Here is a 21,729-nt window from a genome sequence, read left to right as displayed (position 1 = left end):
TTTGAACCACCCTTGAGCCCACCCCAAAAAAAATTACTGGTGACGCCACTGCTTATCTCCAGTGGGGCGGTTACTTCTAGAAAAAATAGGACCAACCGCCTCCCTCCCCCATTGAGATAAGCAGTGAAGTCACCAGTAATTGGGTGGGCTCAAGGGTGGTTGAAAAATTTTTCGTGGGCTCTGGTTCAGTTGTCGTGGACAAATTAGCGATTAAATTTTCACCCAAATCAAGTGGCATCAGCGTGATGGAAACGCGATTATCAATTTTTATACACATATCCCCCTCCTTATCTTTCTCTCTTCAAACACGCACACACGAACGAACGGAGACTCAGGCAAGGCAGTATTCTCTCACCACAGTAATTCTAAAAATCGAGCATATGAATTGGACGTTAAACTACAAGGGAAATGTAACTGAAGTACAACAATATTTCAAAACTTCCATAGCGAAATTTTTCATTTCATGCGCAAAATCTTCGACTTTAGCATTTACAGATATCTCTTTCTGTAGTAAAGTGTGTACCAGAATTTTTATTTCCTGCGGGGGGAGAATCGCTTGTCAATACTGATATCTAGAGGGGCCGAAGAAAATCATAATGTACTGTTGTTGTTATTATACACATGCAAATATAACACGTTACTTCTAGTTTCTGTGGTAAAATGTGTTCCCGGAATTTTTTTCCCGGCGGGGGAGGGGGAAGTGTATTGCTAGTCAATACTGATTTATACAAGCTTAGCATCTTCCTATTAATGTGTACCATGGACGCCGACTTTCGGGGGGCAAAGCACTTATTGCCCCCCCCCCCCCCACCAATTCACATGGAGGGACAGATTTAATGTATATTTACATATTTATTATTGTTCATGCCAACCTTGCCGCCCCCAAAATTATCTAAGTTGGCGCCTCTGATGTGTACTGTTGTTCAAATAGAACACGTCTCCTAGTTTCTATTGTCACACATACGAAGCATTTGATTCATACTTGTACACTGAGCAGTAGGAGAAAAAAATACATATCATGTGACGTCAATGTTTCCCACAGATTTTCAACGACTTGTTCAGATTCTAATGCACCATGTACGGAGGGCTTTACTCACTTTCTTTTCCTCCTCTTTTCTAATTACAGGAATCGATAGTTTTTTTCATCTCTTCTACTGCACTCTCTTTTTCAGTAGTAGTGACGATATTACACGTTTCTTCATGCCATCGTTATCCTTGATTTGTTCACTCTGAGGTTACTACGCAGGTGATATCTACCTCTTGTGTGTTACAAGTCCAACGACGAGGGCGCCGTTACCTCGGGACAACTGGCCCTCCCAATATTTTTTCTCCCTTAGGAGGAGACGGGTAGCAAAGTTATAGCCCCCTGCACTGGCTCCCTGTTTGGTCCACGGGTTCTTATTCGCTATTCGAACCACCCCTTAGTACTAAAGGGGGCCCTTCATCCGCCACCCGAGGGACGCGCCGTTACGCAGTTACAGGGTCTGCGCACGGTACAGGATACAAATACAAACATTCTTAGAATTAAAATAAAACAAACCCTTTGAAACACAATAACACAAGAAATGACACATTAATAATAACATATAGATGATTCATAAGGAACAAAGACATTAGAATTAAAACAACATATGCAAATACAGAAACACCAAACTATTAGAAAACACACACACACATACAAAACAAGGACGTTATGAAACACATAATACACAATACATAATAACTTTTGTTGATTAATTTACGAAGTATTATCCAAGAAATATTCCAATAACAAGCATGATGGGAAATTGAAAGTACACATAAGCCACGGAAACATTACATAACACAGAATACATAAAACTTATTACTAGACAATAATTGACAACTACACCTAAACATATATTAAAATTGTAAACAATATAACTATGTACACAATAGAATTATGGTGCAGAACTAACTTTTGACGATGACTGTGTTCTGCTCCTATTACTTCGGAGGGCATCAAGGATGTACTGGGGTTCTCTGATTTCCATACTTCTTGTATGGCGTGGATCGACCAATTCTGGAAGAAGACACTGCATGTAAAATTGTTGTAGCTTCACTTCCATTTTCTCTCTCCAGAATTTGTCATCCCGCACTATTTTCTGCACCAACATACCTTTAGGTGTCCAAAATACAAAATAGCAGAAGAGGCGGCGTGTAATATGGAGTTGTCCCTGCACCTGATACATATAATTGTGGTTTACCTTCAACTGCATCTGTCCGTCGGAGGTAATGGTACAAAAATTAACCTTTTTGTTGACTACAGCTTCTACTGGTGTCATGTCTTTAGCTGTAGCGGGACATTTCACTTCCAGCAAAGAATCGTCACCAATGAGACCATCAGGACTTGCTCCCAAGTAACAGCGGTCACTATCAACAAACAATCCACAAGGACCGACTGATACATGATGCTGTTCCTCAAATTGTTGCACAGCAAAAGGTTCCTTTTCTATACCATACGTCATGGCAGCAGTCCTAGTGTTGTCGGTGTAAAGGAGAGATTTGACTGTGTTGGAGCATAAAGTTGTTGGACGCATTTTACAGACTTTGCCGAATGTTGATGCCGTAAGTCTCTTTATTCTCTCCTGTCGCCACAGTTGACACTGACTTTGGCCTATTGTTTTTAATTGCAGCTCTGTCAAGTCCTTTTCAGCCAAACGAAGGGAGTCTAAAAATTTATTCTTTTCCTCCTCGTACTTTGGAGGTGGCATGTCTGCTTGTTGACAGAGGGGTCCATAATCTTTATCTGGGCCAGTTTCCACAGAACAATTGACGCGTCTTCTTTTCTGCTGGCCGCTTTGATACTCTAGCCTCCTCTTTCTAGTCGTATCAGTTCTCTTTTTCACAAATTTCTTCGTGAAAGCACCTGGACTTTCTGTCACCATGGCTTTGTGTACATAGCGATGGAATTCTCCTCCTGTGTTGAACGAAGTTACGGCTGCCTCACACCTCACTTGATAAGAGCCTCTAAATGAGAAATTTATTATTTTCCCCCCCACAAATTTCGCCACACAAGAGTTGTAGGACTCAGCAGTGTTCGTGTTCATGTTGTGTATCAGACTTGAAGAATGATACGCAACCCGATGCACAGCAGACATGATCTCTTGGTAAATTCCACATTCAGCAAGAGAAGGAATGTAGTTGTTTTCTCCATCCTTGATGCCCTCACAAAAGTATCCTCTTTCCCGGCAGTGTTTGTGCTCGCCAAACACATGACTAGGTCCATTGACAATGTCTTTCCTTAGCTCCTCAATCCTCGTGGCCCTCGATAATTCCCGCTGCTGCGATCGAAACTCTATTGCTTTCGTCACAGCATAACGAAGACGCAACAGCCTCTGACGAAAAATCGAGCGCAAACCAACACTTCCCAACTTGCTCTTTAATACAATGTCTTTTAATTTGTTGGAATAATTACGCAAAATGTGATTTTTGCACTAAATTTTCTCAATCAACAAGTTAGGGCCATATGGTAGAGCATCCGTCAATTTGCTATGCACGCTGCTATCGCCATCACCTATAAGCCGTACATATTTCACACCGTGCATAGCAACACTGCTTCGAAACCCTTCAAGTATAATGTCAGATTCCATTCCTGTGGAGCTATCAGTCCAGTTCCTGTAGCACTTGTGGTCACTAGCATTCTTCTCAAGGGCTTCAGCTCGGGCACACACGGAACAGTATTTGTTTCTTATCCCAATGAATAAGACCTTTTTTGTTCTGTGGCCAATAATACAAGCCTGGAAAGGAAAAGAACAAACTGAGTTTTCGGTATTCACAATTTATAAATATCACAAACACTTCCCGCATTATTTCACGTTTAGCTTTTCCGAACTTTTTGTTTAATTATTTATTTACTGCACTCGCTCGTTTTGTATCAGCACCCAAGTTACGGGTTTCGCCAACGGTAAAACATTTTCTCAGCTTTTCGTGCATCGAACTTTTATGTCTTTTAAGAAAGTTGACCAACCTTTCATTCGTAAAATGCCTTCCCCCTACCCCACGATACAATAATATCATTCGATTCTCCTTCATTTGTACTGTTATGGTTCAGGAGTAATCGCAAATGGAATTTGGGGGCTGTGTGATGCTGGGCCCCAATTTCGATTGACTTACTTCCCTGTTCTGCGACTTTTTGGCTAATCGCGAAGATGAGGATGAGTGGTGATGATGAAATTCTTGAAGGGACACCCATAAATAAAATAACTCAATACCGAGGCCGGGATTAGAACCCGGGACCCCTGGCTTCGTAGTGCGCTGTTCTAACTACTACGCCACGGAGGCCGGCTTAATTTTAATTTGGAATTACTCCAGAACCGTAACGGTAGAAACGAATGTAAAAACAGAACAGTACAAACGAAGGAGAATCGTCTCATTCGTTTTTTTTTTGTTTTTTTTGGGGGGGGGGTGAGGCACTTCAGAAGAGACACTACCTTTCATACCCGAACCTGACACATCACTACTACGATGCCAGGGGTCCCGGGTTCGAATCTTGGCCTGGCCATAGATATTTGAGAGTGTTCACTCATGAATTTCATCATATCATCACTCATCCCCATCTTTTATTTATTTATTTACTCAGAGTTTCAGATACAGTCTTATTTGGCCATTTTACACTGAAACAACATAAAGTAGAAACAAAAAATAACAAAAGATAAAAATAATAAGAAGATGGGATAGATTTACATGTTCATGGTCAGTAATATTTAAAAATTACGTTCTGGAAGGAAAATATCTACAAATTAGCCAAAAAGTGGCACAAAAAGCGAAGTTAAATAAAGCAAATCAAAATTTAAAGAAAATCTGACCCGTTATGGGGAGTGAAAAAATAAAGAAACAACCAAAAGAATAATGTTTTTGAACTTACCACTCCAGACAATGCATTATATTTGGTCTTGTAAGACCTTTTGGACCATGCTCCGTCAGCCACTACAGTAATCAGTGGAGTGCCATCTTTGTCGACGTCTCCCGCTTCTCTTGCAAGCCTGGCCTCCTCTTGTCCTGCTTCTTCCATCTGTTTCCACGCTGCTTTACTTGTGGCTGTACCAAGTTTTCTGTGATATTTGGCGTAAGTGTTCTTAGCCATGCACGGAATATCAAGAGAAGCAGTGAACTCTTCCAGCTGAGAAAAGCCTCCCCCGGTTGAAAGGATCCCAGACACTGCTGCTGCATTGACGGACATGTATTTATCTGTCTTGCTTGGATCTTCCGTGGATACCTCTTCAGACACACCGCACATTTCACACTGAAGAAAAATTATGCTGGACAACCCATTTCTTTGTTCCTTCACAATTTTCATGTCAGCAACGCCACACTGAAATGGATCATGACGTATGCTCATGATTCTCTGCAGCAAATAGCCAATGTCCACAATCCGCCTTCCCTGGAGAACCTCATTTGGCTTTGGTGTATTTTCACCTGATAATGATCCTTCAGGTGGATCGTTTGCTTCCATAGTTCTAAAAAATTAATGAAACATAAAAACAATATTACAACAAAAGGACTCATACTCTCTCTCTCTCACACACACACACACATACACAATGATGGCGTAGTTGTAACATCGTCGCCTTGTAATCAAGGGGTCCAAAGTTCGATACCCGGTGGACGCCCATTGCATAGTGGTTCGGATCCCACTTTCAACTATATGTCCAATCCCGATTAGCCTATTTGTGCATAAAGTAGACTTAAAGAATTGACAATATATACCGTATTTACCGGCGCATAACACTAACTCCCTATTTTGTACATATTTTTGAGGCAAAAGCTTTATCAGTGAATATTATAATTAATTTATAGTATTTCAACTATAAAGTAATATGTAGATCTACTTTCAACAAATAACAGATGCAGATTTTTATTCAGCGGAGTAAAGATGACATGGCAACACGACACAGCGATATCCTTTAAATCATGGAAACTGCAGGCTGTCACTGCAAGCGGTGTTGGCACAGCAGTGCGTACAGCTTTACTCCTCTGAATAAAAATCTGTATAAAATCTGTTTCTCAAGGTGAATTGACAACGATAATGGATTTTAAAACAGATTCAAAGAGCTTCCAAACAAGACCAATATTGTATTTGTAAGACTACCCAATACTAAGAAAAAGTTGTTTTTCAAAATTCATGATTACGGTTTTTTGACAAATTTTAAAAACGTTTAAAAACTTTCTGCCTGCACCATACCAAAATGTCATCACGATCGGACAAACAGTTTTTTATTTAGAGAATTTCAAAAAGAGCGATCGTTTGCAAAACTAAAAAAACGGCCCTTTTTTCGTTCTCACGACTACTCGGAAAAAAAAAAAATTGGTCATAGATTAACGCAGAATTGAAAAAGCTAAATTTTGATGTAACTCGTTTTATTGTAGGTCTACTGGTTAATTTTTAATTGCAGTCTAAACTCGAGTATCTATAATTTTTAATCCGATCGTAGGCCGAAATTCGAATGATAATTCTTGAACATATCAGGAGGCAAAGTGCCTACCATAATTTTCACAAAGTCCTCAAGTCCTCAGCTCTATTAACTAATAGATGACATTAATTTTCATTTCTTAAACCCCACAGTGAGTAAAATAGAATTTACTTGCTTTCTTTCCTTTTCTTTTTTTTGGCGGCGAACTATACTCAGCCAATACTATGATCGAATTTAGTGATAATATGTTAAGGAATATATTTGAAGAAAACAAGAACAATTAGCATATATTCAGACAATCATATAATAAAAACATTACTGTTACTATTTTTACTCTTGTTATGTCGTCTTCCTAACTATTGGAGTAATCGCGTCTAGGGGATAGTTGCCACTAAGCTATCCCAGGCTATAACCTAGGGGCCGCACAAAAATTAGACGCTAAAGAGGAAATAGTCACAAATTCCTTAATATTGTGAAATTAGCAAAATAAAACATGTCAAGATCTTTTACTTGCTTATTTCATGAATGAAGATGGAAGGAGTTTAAATAATTACATATTAACCCTATTTTCAGTACTGTATTTTAATCGGAGTGCCACAAGTCCGTGTGGCAGCCTGCAAAGGAAGGTCACGTAACAATGCTCGAATATAAATTGTTCCTCCAAGAAACTAATGTAAAATAGAATTGAATGTCAACAATTGAAAGTCAAGTGGAGGCATATTGGCGGTGGAAATCAACATCCTTGTTTCTCAGTTTGGCTACCGTAATATAGTGTCGGTTTCTTTCCCTTTGATGTGTGTGTGGGTGTGCGTTATTAGTGTTGTGTGGCGAAATGTATCGTGAAAATGACACTTTTAAAAGAAAACAAAGTTCAAGGAATATTTTTTCATCACATGCGTTTACATTTTCAAGTTTACAAGTGTTATTATTAGAGAGCATGCAATTAGTGGAAGTGTCACGATAAGAGAACCGTTGTCAATAATTGTAGTAATAATAATGTCGGCAGGGTCCAAAGCAAAGAATCGCCTAGCGACCCAAATTTTATAACACCCCCCTCTCCCGATAGCATCGCGAACGACAATGATGAAAGATGAAGGGATGAAATAGACGATGGGAGAAACACACATGCACGGTTTACCTGAAATTCGAACCAAGAACAACTGGATCATACCTCGATCACAGAGGCCGATTACACTAGACAACAAATTTTAACTTTTTGTTTTTTACAGAGGGCAAAATAGCTGATTTATATGGATTTGAGTGTGCTGAAGTTGAAAATGACAATTACAAATCTAGATTAGCTTAGGTTTGGAAGTTATTGAAACTTTTATGTTCTTCACATATTATAATGGGCCATAGTCTAACAAGCGTAGCACTGCCTAACACGCATTTACTTACCAAACAATTGACAGTGGTTTTGGGGTTAATTCGATGCACTGATCACAAATATGGAGTTCGTTTTTCTCGAATGGCTCTAGTTTTTAAGATACAGGGTGTTGAAGTTTATATTGCTACTGAAATGCTGATACATGTATTTTTCATATTCTATTCAGAATTTTTGAATGACAAGCTTGCTGATTCCATATATCACATCATTCTTCTCAGACTAGTTTTTACAATGCAAACCAACAATGCAAACTAGTAAAATGTAACCTATTCACAAATCATGTGAAAAAATAAATCAAAGTGCTTTAGACTAAGTACATGAAATGCTAGTCAATTTAGTTAAATTAAAGATACACTATTAACAGCTACCTTGTTTACAACACGCGTTTTCTCTTCGCCTGCCGCTTATGGGGAAGATGAGAGTCTTTCTGCAAAGTCCAGCAGAAATCTGCCAACATTGAAGCACTGAATCTTCCTTGGTATCGATGTTTCATTACAGAGATTTCTTGGAAACCTCTCACCATGTTCATCACCAAACGCCCCACAATCTTCAGGGAAAACATCGATATGTGAGTGAATGAAGTGCATTTTGAGTGACATGTTGCATTTCAGTTTCTCATAGGCACATATAAGGTCATTCACAAGTTCAATATAATTTTCAACCCTCCTATTGCCCAAGAACAATGACGTAACTTTCCGAAAGCATGTTTAGTTTATCAGGACTGAGAATACACTCGAATTGCTGGTCTCCAAGAACCTTACGTATTTGTGGACCAATGAATACTCCCTGCTTGATCTTCTCAGCACTCAGTCCATGGAATTTTACACGCAAGTATTCAAATGATCGTTCGTTGCTCTTATTCACTGCTTGTACAAATGACTTCATCAATCCTAGCTTCACATGTAGTGGTGGTAACAGGACTTTACTGGGATTTACAAGTGGCTCCCATGAGATTTTTCTTGCCAGGCAATAAAGCTTGTCGTCGTGGCCAGTCCTTCTGTTTGTAATGTAAATCCTACTGTCCCACTCACAAATGTAGCAGCAGTACTTAGTGTACCCACCTTGTAGGCCCATAAGCATACCGATGAGTTTTAAATCAGCACATATGAGCCATTGATGCTTATCATAGTCGATGCTGTTTAAAATAACTCTCATCATGATGTAACTTCATGACAAACTTCATATAGCACGAACACTGACGAAAGCGTACCAAAATCTCTAAGATTGTTTTTTTTACTTTATCTCAAAAACGGGAGCTAAAAAACAAAAACCATTGTCATTTTAGAATTCAGCGTACCAAAATCTATAAAGATTGGGCATTTTCCTTTCCGTAAAAATTTCATTGTTGAACAGTGTTATTATCCGTGTCGCCAATTTACATGGGCCCGTGCTCACCCAATAATACGTCATATTATTATTATTATTATTATTATTGTCACCTTGATTTATGGATTGAATATTGAAATAAACAACTAACACATTTAAAAAATAAGTGAGGATGATTGTTGGCGTGCACACTTTATTCGTCTCTCCTACTATCGCTAATAAGGTGGCTTGTGTTTGTCATTTTCGAGAAGCCAGCCTAGTCGGTATTGTCTAGTTCATCTGGCGCGCGGAGCGGCTGCGACAACAATGAACAAGTGTCGATCAACTCACAAGGAACGAATCACTTGGAGAAAGTGGAGAATTAAAAAATAGTGGTGCTATGAAAAGTATGCAAGGAAGCTAATGATAAACTACCAAGTATTTCCATCAAAGGGGACCATTCTTTAATTTTTTCTGTTTTCTTTTTCAACTTCAGGAAAATTCAGTTCCCATGACACCTCTCAGTGTCGCTGTTAGGAAGTGAGGATCATTTATATAAGATATTTTGTTTGAGTTATAAATGTTAATAAAGTGTCGACGCCCCTATTATTATTATTATAGCATATGATCAACAAACATGAATGTGTAACAAAAGCTTAATAGACACGTGTATAATAATGCTGGATCAGGACATTATAGCATTACACGTAATACTAAAACAAAAAAAAGACCGCCCTGTTTCCAGAAGAAGATGAAAAGGTTTCTGGCTTTGGCTCTAGAGGACCTGTTTCCAATACCATTCATCCTGAAGTTTGGCCTTGACCATTGGCGGTGACAAACACAGAGGTATTTGAGGGAGAGTCAAGGAACGGTAACAGTCCCCCTCCCGGCTATTTTGAGGCGAAGATTTCGCGGACCTATGAATTTGCGGCCGGAAATTTTAGCGTGACAATTACACTTTCTTAGGAAACTGCTAAAAGATACAGTTTTACTTACCTAGACTGCTTTTGTTGTTCTCGCCAAACTTTCAAGTGATTTGCTCGCCTCTTCTTTCTTCTCTCTGATAGAAACAACCCTCTCTTCTTTCTTGGCGGTGACATAATTTCTTATTCTATGTTTACAACACAACACTTCAGCGAGACTCGACAAATTTTTAGCTAGCAGAAGCTGTCCAACTCAAATATCCCTCCGCCTGCTGGAAGTTCCAGGCGGTATGGTAGGTGGCAGCACAATTTGCCATGAAAAAAAATCATTGCAGACATAGAATATTATTATGATTGCGTAATAATATGCAAATTTTCCAGTAACCAAAGTATAGCAATCGCTGCATAAATGTTTCATCTAGTGAACCATTTTGTCGGTTTTCTCATATTTTTCTTGTGAAATAAGAAAATTAATTAGAAAGGTGTGTCAGCTGTATTTTCTGATATTTTTATTATTTTACGCGTAATATAATTATGCAAGTTACTCTTCGAAGTAATAGCACGCACGGGACGAGTACGAAGAAAAAGGTTCTAAAAGCAGTTGATCGAAATTCTATTCCAGGGCAACGCAATCACTGTAACAATTTCCCATGTAAATGAATGGGACGATTTTTCAAGATGGCGGCCGTAGTCCATCCCGTTAAGAGACTAAGTTGGGATTTCGGGAGCACGTTCGTACGTGTGGTTTCGTAAGAGGATGGTTCCGCGGAAAAGACAGATATCATTGTTGAATTTACGCTTTCGCTTCATTACTTCATAAAAGTAAATATTACTTAATCCTGATGTTCAGGATGGGAAAAATTCGCAATTTCCAGACAAAGCCGGGAAATTCTCAGCATGGGAAATGTTAAAAATGTCCTGACCCTGTGGAAATAACGAATTTTAAACATCATTTTTCCCCCTGAAATTTCTGAAATAAAAGCTAACAATTTCCAAGAAGTGTCAAGACACTTTCAATGCAGAAAACATAAAGATTTCACCACTTTTAAAAATGACCATTTGGAGGTTCCGGACTGCTCAGGATCCCGAAAAGTCTGGAAATCATTTCAGGACAATTTTTTTTTTTTTTTTTTTTTTTTTTTACCGATCCCGGTACAGACTTATCAGGATCCCGCACACCCCTACTAATAACTCAGTCCAGGAAAGTAATAGTGTTCAGCTCCCAGATGCTAGGTGAGCATTGCTCGAATACTTAATGCGCCCCAAGTGATATGATGATTGTTATGTGTGGAAGCATTCTCTATGCATCATATTTGCTATGGTTGATGTTATGCTCTTTTCAGAAAAGGAAGACATTTACAGAATTCTAAAAAATCCGCCCGGACACCGGACAAACACCTCAAAAGGAGGACATGTCCGGATAATTTGGATTTGGATTTAAAATTTTGGGTGCGTCAGCACTAAGGCTATTTTGCACCCGTCACATTATATGGGGTCCAGCCCCTTATCGTTACACATAACAACTCTAACGCTGCATAACTAAAATCATAAAATATTAAAATCTTCTGACTTTCGTTAAAAGCTGAGGCTGTAAAGGAGCACTCAGCACAAATAACGACAAAACACAGGACAACACAAACAAAATTATACTGGCCATGGGGCCAGTCGCCAGAGTCTCGTTAGTCTGCAGTCCAGGGTGTACTATGTGGAAGTGAGGTTGACTATTGGGTGCACCATGTGGAAGGAACACCCCTTACACCCCACATGTCCGGATAAAAGAGGATGTCTGGTCACCCTACCTGTGGTGTCAAAACTTAGTATATTGCATAAAATTGTTACCAACTAAAATAATTTGCTTCATTAGAAAGGAATAAAACACTTGACAGACACACTAAAAAAAAATGCTAATTTAGGAGCTCAGTGTTCCGGTCTTCACTTCTCCACATTTCTCCATTACATATTTTAGTCTTATTAACATACAGGGTGATTCATAAAAAAAACATTTCTTTCTCGTTTTATTGCAACAAGAATAACATGCTGCACGTTAGTTTCACATGATGCAGGACATCTGTGAGATTAATATATTCTCAAGAGAGTATGCAGCTGTATGGGATTTGTTACGTGTTGTTGCCATATTGCCTCAGTCGTTTTGAAGATGCAGTGTATGCTGTGAATTTTCATAGTGTTTGTTCAGCAATAGAATGGCATAGAGAGGGTATTTTGAACAGCCATGGTGCCACGTGGCATTCATCAAATGAGCCATTAGCACTGATCCAAAGTTTCTTCGGCCAGAAAATTTCCTAAAACATATAGCTAGCTAGATTACCTGATTTAACACTCCCAGACTTCTTTCTGTTGGGGCATCTTAAGGAAAAATTCTATGGTACATGCACTTGGACATTGGATGAACTGAAGGAGAACATTACAAATGAAAACACCACTATTAACAACAGCATACCATTGATACAACAAAAGGGCACTAACATGGAATGTCATGTACAGAAAGGGGGGGGGGGGGATAGGACATTTTCAGCACGTAATGTAAGCATTATTAAAGTCCCACATCTATGTTGCATTTTAATTGTAATAACTTCTTTCTAACTTTATTATTGTTCCTGTACATCCATCCACAATGAAATGTGTCAGTTTTATATGAATCACTCATACATACATACATACATTAAGCTGCCACTGCAGCAATTTTCGTGCATTTTCTAATTGGGGCTCATAGTGAAAAACTATTATGAAAAAGCATCTTCTATTATTGAAAATTTTTGGTTTAGCCCTAGAGAGAATTTTGTTGGGTTCAAAATTTCATAAAATTGTATGTTTCCAAGCTTATTCTCAAAACAAATGCAAAATTTTAATAAATTCTAACAATGAATGCATGATTCCAATTTTCGGTCAGGTGAGTGTTTCTGCAAACTTTATACCCCCAAATGTCCAAAAATGTTAATAATTAGCATTTTTTGTAATCCCACAGGGAAGAAATGTAGCAAAATTTTAAGAACAACTGAGACTGTGGGTTACATTTAGGACTTTTTCTGCATCATTTGATATGGAATGACCCAGTTCTTGGATGTTTAAGAGTTACTGCAGAATTCTAGAGTAGCAGGTCTCATTATTAATTTCATAGCAGTCACAATGTAAGATGACAGTTATACTGAAGAAGAGATAAATGAAGATGAAGACTGAAATGGATGGAGGGCTTAGAGAGAAAGAGGAGAAATTTAATCCAACAACTCTTGGGCTTGTCAAGCATCATGAAAATCTTAAGCTTCTTGTTAATCTAAATTGTATTGTCTAACATGTCTGAAATCCCCTAAAGATGCACACATTAATAAATAATCAAGAATTGCAATCGTAACTTGTCAACTTCGAATATGTACCTGCGGTAAAGTGATAGAATGCAAATCCACAATGCTGTAAATCACATCTTCTCCAGCATCCTGCAGCTCAACCCAATTTCGAACGGCTCCAAAGTAGTTCCCAATGTGCATCGTTCCAGATGGCTGGATTCCAGAAAATATACGTCTACTGACATTCTTTGCCTGCAATAAAATAATTTGCTATGCTACACTACTCACATACAAAATACATCTTCACCAGTTGCTAAAATGGATCAGTACACAGAACAATGCCAAGTTATTTACAATGAAGAATGGGTCTTCATATTACGAGCAAGGTGGATTGATTTAAATCGGGTGATTCTTTTTTTAAAAAAATCACTGCTTTAAATCACTTTCAATAAATAATTTATAGAATAATGTACATAAGGATTTTGTAGATATCAGAATCACTTTGGTGAAAGTACATTGATCTCGTAATCATTTAATGATATTTATTAGGCTCTAAGAAGGGAAAAGAAAGGAAACAAAATAGGATTTCTGATGAGGTGAAGCTCATATGAAAGGAAATGTAATATGTAAACACACTTAAATTTCTCTTGATTTAGAATTCAATAACTGTTATAGGCAAAAATAGCAAACATTTTGTGTAGAATAATATACAAAATACAAATCATGTTAAACTGCAAGGGATAATTCACACCAAAGAGACAAGCGAAATGCAACAAGCCACATGAGAGTTTCACACTTAAAGAGGCAAGGTGCACGCGACATGTAACACTCGTTTCTTTGCTCAGTTCACATGATGTACCAATATAATTGTATCAATCAGTTTATTAGCCACCCGAAAAAAACATAACAAAAGACACTGTTACATGTAAATCACATAAAATGTGTGCAAGTTATTGAAGCTCGGGAGAGGCATGTTGTGCATGAGAAACAGAGAAATAATATGCACTGACCTCAAAATGTATACACTAGATTTTCCAGCCTGGATAAAGCGAATACCTAAACACTAGAGAAATGGTTCTCAACCTTTGGAATTTTTTTTTTTCTAGTCAATGTCCTTAGCCCAAGAATTTTCCTCGTAAATACCTTTCCAGTATTTAAGATTTTATAGATTGATTGAGTTGGTGTTTTTAAGTCCACTCTATGCACAGTAAGGCTAATCGGGACTGGACCTACAGTTTAAAGTGGAATCCGAACCACCATGTGCCTCCACCAAGACTCAATCCCGGGAACCCTTGATTACAAGGCAAAAACATTAAGATTTTATACATGAATTAACATGTACCCACAAAATTAAATATAACTAACTAACTCTCTAGCAATGTATTTTCCGTTGACAAGCTGTATCGGTATGATTGCACAATATAGAGAATGCCTACAATTCCTTTCATACTTCTCAGACTCACTAAATATGCAGTCCCGGTAACGTATCTAGAGTTAAGATGTGAGGGTCACGTGTAAAAATTGTACACTTATGTCTATATATATTGGCAAATTACGTTTTTCATTACTGCTATAATTCTCAATACATACACATAACAACAATGTTTGATGATATGAACAAGTGACGTTCGGCATTCATTGCGCTGTCTACAGCGTTGCCACACTGTTCCTTCGTTACTTGCAGAGAATTAGTTGTTGCTTCGTTGAAGCATGGCATTGCGGACTTTGATTAGGACTTTGGCAATGGTGTTCGAGCGTTCTTCTAGAAAAATGGCATTTTGCAGAGTGAGGAAGCTCGTGCTACAAAACTTATATTTCGTGAAAATATGTGCTCATTTGGAAAAGATTTAACTGATATCCCCAAGAAACTACAGGGTGTCCCACGAACGGCGCAACTGGGAATTAAGAGTGGCGTTACTTTGTAACCGAAACCTGTACATACATAAGTCATACACTAAATGTTAGCCCTGTCCAAGTAGATATTTTTAAACATAGAAACAACAAACGGGGTGCAGTGTTGCCAAATGTAAGTGAAAGTGTAAATTTATTTTTCCACAAAGCATGGAAAATTGCATGTCAAACATTCGTACTGAAATTTGGACGTCAATTTCCACCTTGGGTAGGTGGACTATTTCGCCATCTATAGTTCAGAGAAGAAAACCGATCGTTTTCGCGTATAGCCAATCCTGAAATGCCTCGTAAAGGCGTACCGGTCCAAATGGGTGTTTTAAAAAAATTATGAGGTACAGTTGCAACACTGTTGATGTTTGAAGACAACAAAAGGTGTGTTTAGTGATGGTCTATGACATGGAAATACTGGAAACAGGAAAAAAAGAAAATGAAAATTATGGTGAAAAAAGTGTTACTTACCTACTCCTGGCAATGCATTGCGATAAGAGCGCCCACCGAACGAGAACAAAAGAATCAGTTAGTTGTGTACTCAGAACTGTTTGAGCCGTGCATTTCGCACTGCTCGTAGGGGAAGATTAGAATTGTTCTGTGAAATGAAGTACTCTTTGGAAGAGAGGGTGTTCATTGTGGAACATTATTTTTGTTCAAAATCGTACGTTAGTGTAAAAACTGTGTTTCGCGAGAAATATCCGAATAACAGTGTTCCAGAAAATTCGACGACATATCGACTTGTTTCCAGATTTCGTGAAACAGGATCAGTTAATGACAAACCCTACCACAGACAACCACCAGTTTTGACACAAGGTGTGCTGCAGGATGTGGAGCAGAGAATATCACAATCTCCCAGGAAATCTGTTCGTAAACTTGCTGCACAGTCAGGTGTATCAAAAACAACAACTCACCGAGCGTTAAAACAATTGCACCTACGTGCATATAAGGTACAGGCTGTGCAAGAACTGAAGGAAGCAGACAAAGGTGCACGTGTAAGATACTGCCAGTGGTTTAGAAATTTTATTAGAGACAATGGTGTGAATATTTTGGATAAGGTTTTTTTCACGGATGAAGCATGGTTCCACTTAAATGGATATGTCAACAGTCAAAATTCTCGACACTGGTCAAGTAACAATCCCCATTTGTTACATGAACAATCACTTCATCCACAAAAGATCGGTGTGTGGTGCGCGATTTCGCGGAGAAAAATAATCGGTCCATTCTTTTTCAACACAACAGTGGACGGAATTGTTTATCGTGACCTTATCACACAGTTTATTTCTCTGTTGGAACGTGATGAACATGATTGTTGGTTTCAACAAGACTCCGCAACATGTCACACGTCTAATGAAACTTTAGACATGTTGGCAGAGTTTCTTGGCGATCGCATTATAAGCAAAAACTTATGGCACAGTCGATCCCCGGATCTGACGTCTCCAGATTATTTTCTGTGGGGTTATTTGAAACAAACAGTTTACATTAATAACCCAAGAACACTTGATGATCTAAAAATAAACATTTGCACAGCCATTAACAATATAAACCAATCAACCTTGCATAAAGTTGCTTCCAACATGATAAAACGTGTTGATGAATGCCTCAGGGAAAATGGTTGTAATTTTCAACATCTTTTGCAAAGCTACACTGCCTGTTACGCGCATTGCATGGTTGCCAGGAGTAGGTAAGTGACACTTTTTTCACCATAATTTTCATTTTCTTTTTTTCCTGTTTCCAGTATTTCCATGTCATAGACACACCTTTTGTTGCCCTCAAACATCAACAGTGTTGCCACTGTACCTCATATTTTTTTTAAAACACCCATTTGGACCGGTACGCCTTTACGAGGCATTTCAGGATTGGCTATACGCGAAAACGATCAGTTTTCTTCTCTGAACTATAGATGGCGAAATAGTCCACCTACCCAAGGTGGAAATTGACGTCCAAATTTCTGTACGAATGTTTGACATGCAATTTTCCATGCTTTGTGGAAAAATAAATTTACACTTTCACTTCCATTTGGCAATACTGCATGAACAACACTGCACCCCGTTTGTTGTTTCTATGTTTAAAAATATCTACTTGGACAGGGCAAACATTTGGTGTATGACTTATGTATGTACAGGTTTCGGTTACAAAGCAACGCCACTCTTAATTCCCAGTTGCGCCGTTCGCGGGACACCCTGTATTTCCGGTAAGGTTAGAGTAAGAAAGTATCTTGATTTTCATTAATATTTGGTAGATTAACTAATTTTTGTGAATGCGTGTTGTTTTCTGCGAAAATCTCTGTCCGACACGCTGTTTCTGCTCCCGCCATTTGCTTTCTGCACGAGAGTGCAATGTTCCGTGTGTTAAGATGATGAAACCCCGTAGCCAGTGTTTCAGCCATGCCGTGTTTTCAGTAGAACATGACGTGTCTAGTATTTTTTTTTAACTATGCTTGCCTAACCTAACTTAACCTAACCTTACAGAAAATGGATTTTGGGGCTAACGTCAATGGTTTGTGGGGCTAACATCAATGGTTTGTGAGGCTAACATCAATTGTTTGCGAGGCTAACGTCAATGGTTTGCGACGTATTAGCATAATTTCAAATCCGGGCAAGAAAGTAGATATTTTCCAGTGAACGAAGATGCAGCACTGCATAAATCGACAAAACACTCTCAGAACGCCCCCTAAACCAGTACGCTATCACGGCCATAATGTGTTACAGATTCGAAACAACAAGTAACAGTAAGTACTCATAAATCTAAGAAATAAGACATTGATATGCATTATTTCACTTTAGGAAATGTTCCACATTCGAAAATAACACGTTAGCAATGTAAAGAAGTCCAAAATATATGATTCTTAGCTGTTTCCCTCATACGATAATAGTACCGAAACAACTTACGGAAATGAGTTTCTCTAAGGTTTCTAATGTTCATCGAGGTATTTTCTTTTATCGTGGAATCTATTTAACCGGGAAATCATGTATTTTGCAAGAGAAATATCTCACAGACTCACAATTGCCATTGCTTTTCTGCGTAAACCGGATGCTCCATACGTTTGAGGACGTAACCCCTTGTTAGTGTTTCCAACCCCTTTCTTTTTTAACTATGGTTGCCTAACCTAACCTTATCGGAAATGGTTCGTGGGGCTATCCGTCAGCTACCCGTGCATAATGTGCAATTTGCACACGTGACGAACACGTTTGTAGGTATTTTTCGGTGAATGAGGTTGAAAATATTGCATACCGACAACAGTGGTCAACGTGTGCCCGCCACATTGTGTGTTAGGAAAGCGAAAAAAGGAATAACAAAAACTACTCTCTATGTGAAAAATTGTGTTTGTTTGTTGTTTTTTTTTCGTGTAAAAAGCATAATGGCACCTTGAACTATGGGAACGAGTTTACAATACCGGACCACTCTCCAATTTCTATGAAATTTCGCCTACTCACTAATTGTGAACTCCTAATCACGAATCTGCATGTAATAATTGGCGGTCAAGTATGGAAATCGAGAAAAAAATTAAATAAACTATGTTTTCTTAACGTAACGTAACCCTACCATAAGAACAATAGCTCCACGGAAGACGCCATTTTCCCAACATGAAGAAATCAACAGGCAAGATAAGGTATAGTTCTCTTAGCTAAAATATTAATTTTTCTTTGTATTTATGCTAATGGAACCTAACCTAACAGGCCTAACCTAACCTCGTAGGCATTCCTCGTCTGTCGTCAACAAGATTGTTGTGCGTAAAGGAAGACCATTAGCTAATTAATTGCGAAAGAAAGATGGTTCCGAATTGCTGTGTATGGACAATCACCGTGGTAAATCGCAAGGTTATTTTACAAGTTGTACACATAAATGTACAATTGTAACAAGTGACCGCCAAATATGAACTACAGATAAGTCATCAGGACACCGAAATTAGTAAGTAGGCGAAATTTTATAGAAATTGGAGAGTGGTCCGGTATTGTAAACTCATGCCGAACTTATGTTCCGCAATACACAATTCGTAAGTACGAACTATGAGAAACACAAAATATCCGATTTTAATGTTTCTCCGATATAACGAACTTTTACCCCATTCGAAATGAAGTCACAAATACGCCACTGTGTGTGCATACCCCCACCCCAAAGCAAAAAAAAATTAATTCGCACAGTACATGACCATAAATTATGCATGAACCAGCATTCTAGACACAACGCAACACAGAAAATTCGATATACCTGTTTGGAGAAGCAGCGAACGCCGATGTAATCACATAGCGTTATGTCTCTAGAATATGGATTCAGGGAACAAACGGAAAAAACACATTTCCTTGGTAATGCCCTCATTAGATCATTTTCATTTTAAAATAGCATCAGCAAAACTGTACATCAAGGACGGAAACATAGAGTCTCCCTTATTGCACAACACTTCTGCAATCTTGTGTTCTGACGTCAGACAAGGAATTTCAACGTTGTTAGGTCAGTTAGGTTTGGTTTTATTAGTAAAAATACACTGAAAATGTATTATTTATGCTAAGTGAACTAAACTTAACTAGCCTAACCCAACAACTTTCGAATATAGTCTAAAAATGAAATATATTTTGACTGACGTCAGAACACAAGGTTGCATAAGTGTTGTGCGATAAGGAAGACCAGAAAGCATACGCTTTTTCGCCTGGGACTGGCATGCGCGATGCGATCTTCATTTATTTAAAAGCGTCTACTTCATCTCTTCGTGACCCTCACCGCCGGGTTTGTCGCAGTCTTGGTCAAAAAAATCTGGATTATCAATATCAATATGTTTATTCATCATTAAGCATTACAATAATGCATGTCCGAAAGATGCAAGACCGTACTTGAAGCGAGCATCCTCCGAGTATGGTCTCGCAGTGCGGTCTGGGATTGAAGTGAAAATCTTACGACCTGCACCATCTATGCCTTCTATATTCCTTGATCTATGCCTGCACTTCGACTGCAGCGCCAAATACGATCAATCATGATACAACCGAGGACACGTTGGCTTTTAACGTTTTAAACACTTCTTTTTCACCACAGAAATCACATAGCATTTGCAAATGTTCTTATAGAGTCCAGCGCAGATAATTCTGCCGTGCAATGCGCGACAGAACTAAAGAAGCAGTGTTGCTAATGGACCAGATAGAAAAATCGCTGCGGTGCGCCGATGCACAGCTGTTACGTACAACAATAAAATTAGAGAATTCAGGTCTATCTAACGTTGAGTTTTAAACGTCATGCATTATACCAGGACTAGGATTAATATGTACTAACAAGTGGCTTTGTATGTAGCTACATACATATTGACTAAAAATTCGCAAAATATGAACTAACACATAAGTAAAATTACCAAAAATGCTGCATAGAAGACTTCTTCATACGATTCCTTATTTGAGTGATTTCAAACAAAATAAAAAAATATATATATTATTTTTCATTGCATTAATGCACTGGTGGCGTTCTAACTTTTCACTCCCAAAACCCGTATACACTGGTATGGAACTGCAACGGCAGATAATAACATGCCAACGTGTTAAACCGCTACAATTGCACCATAACACTCCTCCTCAAGCAGTATTATTATTTCCTCTCTGAGATCGGCGACAGTCGGTTGCCTTTGTTGTACATTTACAAATGATGCCGGCTTCCACAACAATAACAAGTACATATACTGCCACTGGACGATAAGCTGCGCGGCTTTTTCTTTTGTTATGAACCAGGGCCGGCGCTAGTCATTTTGCCTCCCTGGGAGGTGGCGGCAGATGCCGCTCTATTTCGACCCCCCCGGTCATTACGCAGCAACGGAAAATTGAAAATCAATATATTCCTAACTAAAACATCAAAATATAAAATAAATAATGAGACTTCTTATGCTATTTCAATACTATTCAGCGCAAAAGAATATCTCGCTCGATCACAGTTTTCAATAGGCTTATTTTTTTCTTATCTTCAAATTTTGCCGCTCTGGGCGATGGGACGGTTCGCCCTCCCCTTCCGCCGGCCCTGCTATGAACTTGGTCACCCATCAAAGCATGGCAATTTTAACACAGAAAACAATATGTATCGCATTAAGCAGCAAAAATGACAGCCTCCTCTATGCAATTTCTACAAGAGCCAGAGTTGAAATGATGTTGGAGCCACATAATTTATTTATTTTGAATAATTCCAAAATTATGAAGTATGAACAATTTGTGAATTAAACCTGTTGAAATATGTAAAATTAAGTATATTTTCCTTAAATATGTAAAAGTAAGTATTTATTAAAGTTAGAAATATGGAAAAATATTGACAATAAAATGTACCTTAAATCACTACAAACAGTACTATTCGCACAGATATCACAAAATTTCAGCGATATTTCGTCAGACTAAAAGTATGTAATTTACCTATAAATCCTAGCCCTGATTATAACCAGTAGATAACATTGAACACAGCTATGGGTTCGGTAAATTGTCTACAGTTCAGAAAAAAAACAACAACTGGGAACTTACCTCCAG

The 21,729-nt window shown here is 38.4% G+C and overlaps 1 protein-coding gene across 1 annotated transcript in view; it reads right to left on the bottom strand.

Moving 5' to 3' along the window:
- TrpRS-m (Tryptophanyl-tRNA synthetase, mitochondrial) overlaps window positions 1–19,626 on the bottom strand; it is a 51,906-nt gene extending 32,280 nt beyond the window's left edge. Inside the window, exons 1-2 of the mRNA XM_083139844.1 lie at window positions 19,457–19,626; window positions 13,436–13,597 (exon numbers count right to left, since the gene is read on the bottom strand). Of these exons, the coding sequence (XP_082995970.1) occupies window positions 13,436–13,597; window positions 19,457–19,564 (270 nt within the window). The 5' untranslated portion in view covers window positions 19,565–19,626. The remainder of the gene's footprint in view (window positions 1–13,435; window positions 13,598–19,456) is intronic.
- Between the last annotated feature and the right edge of the window lie 2,103 nt (window positions 19,627–21,729).

Source organism: Lepisma saccharinum, chromosome 18 (assembly GCF_977018435.1).
Source record: "Lepisma saccharinum chromosome 18, izLepSacc3.1, whole genome shotgun sequence".
Classification (NCBI taxonomy): domain Eukaryota; kingdom Metazoa; phylum Arthropoda; class Insecta; order Zygentoma; family Lepismatidae; genus Lepisma; species Lepisma saccharinum.
This window is presented reverse-complemented; position numbering and strand designations above follow the sequence as displayed.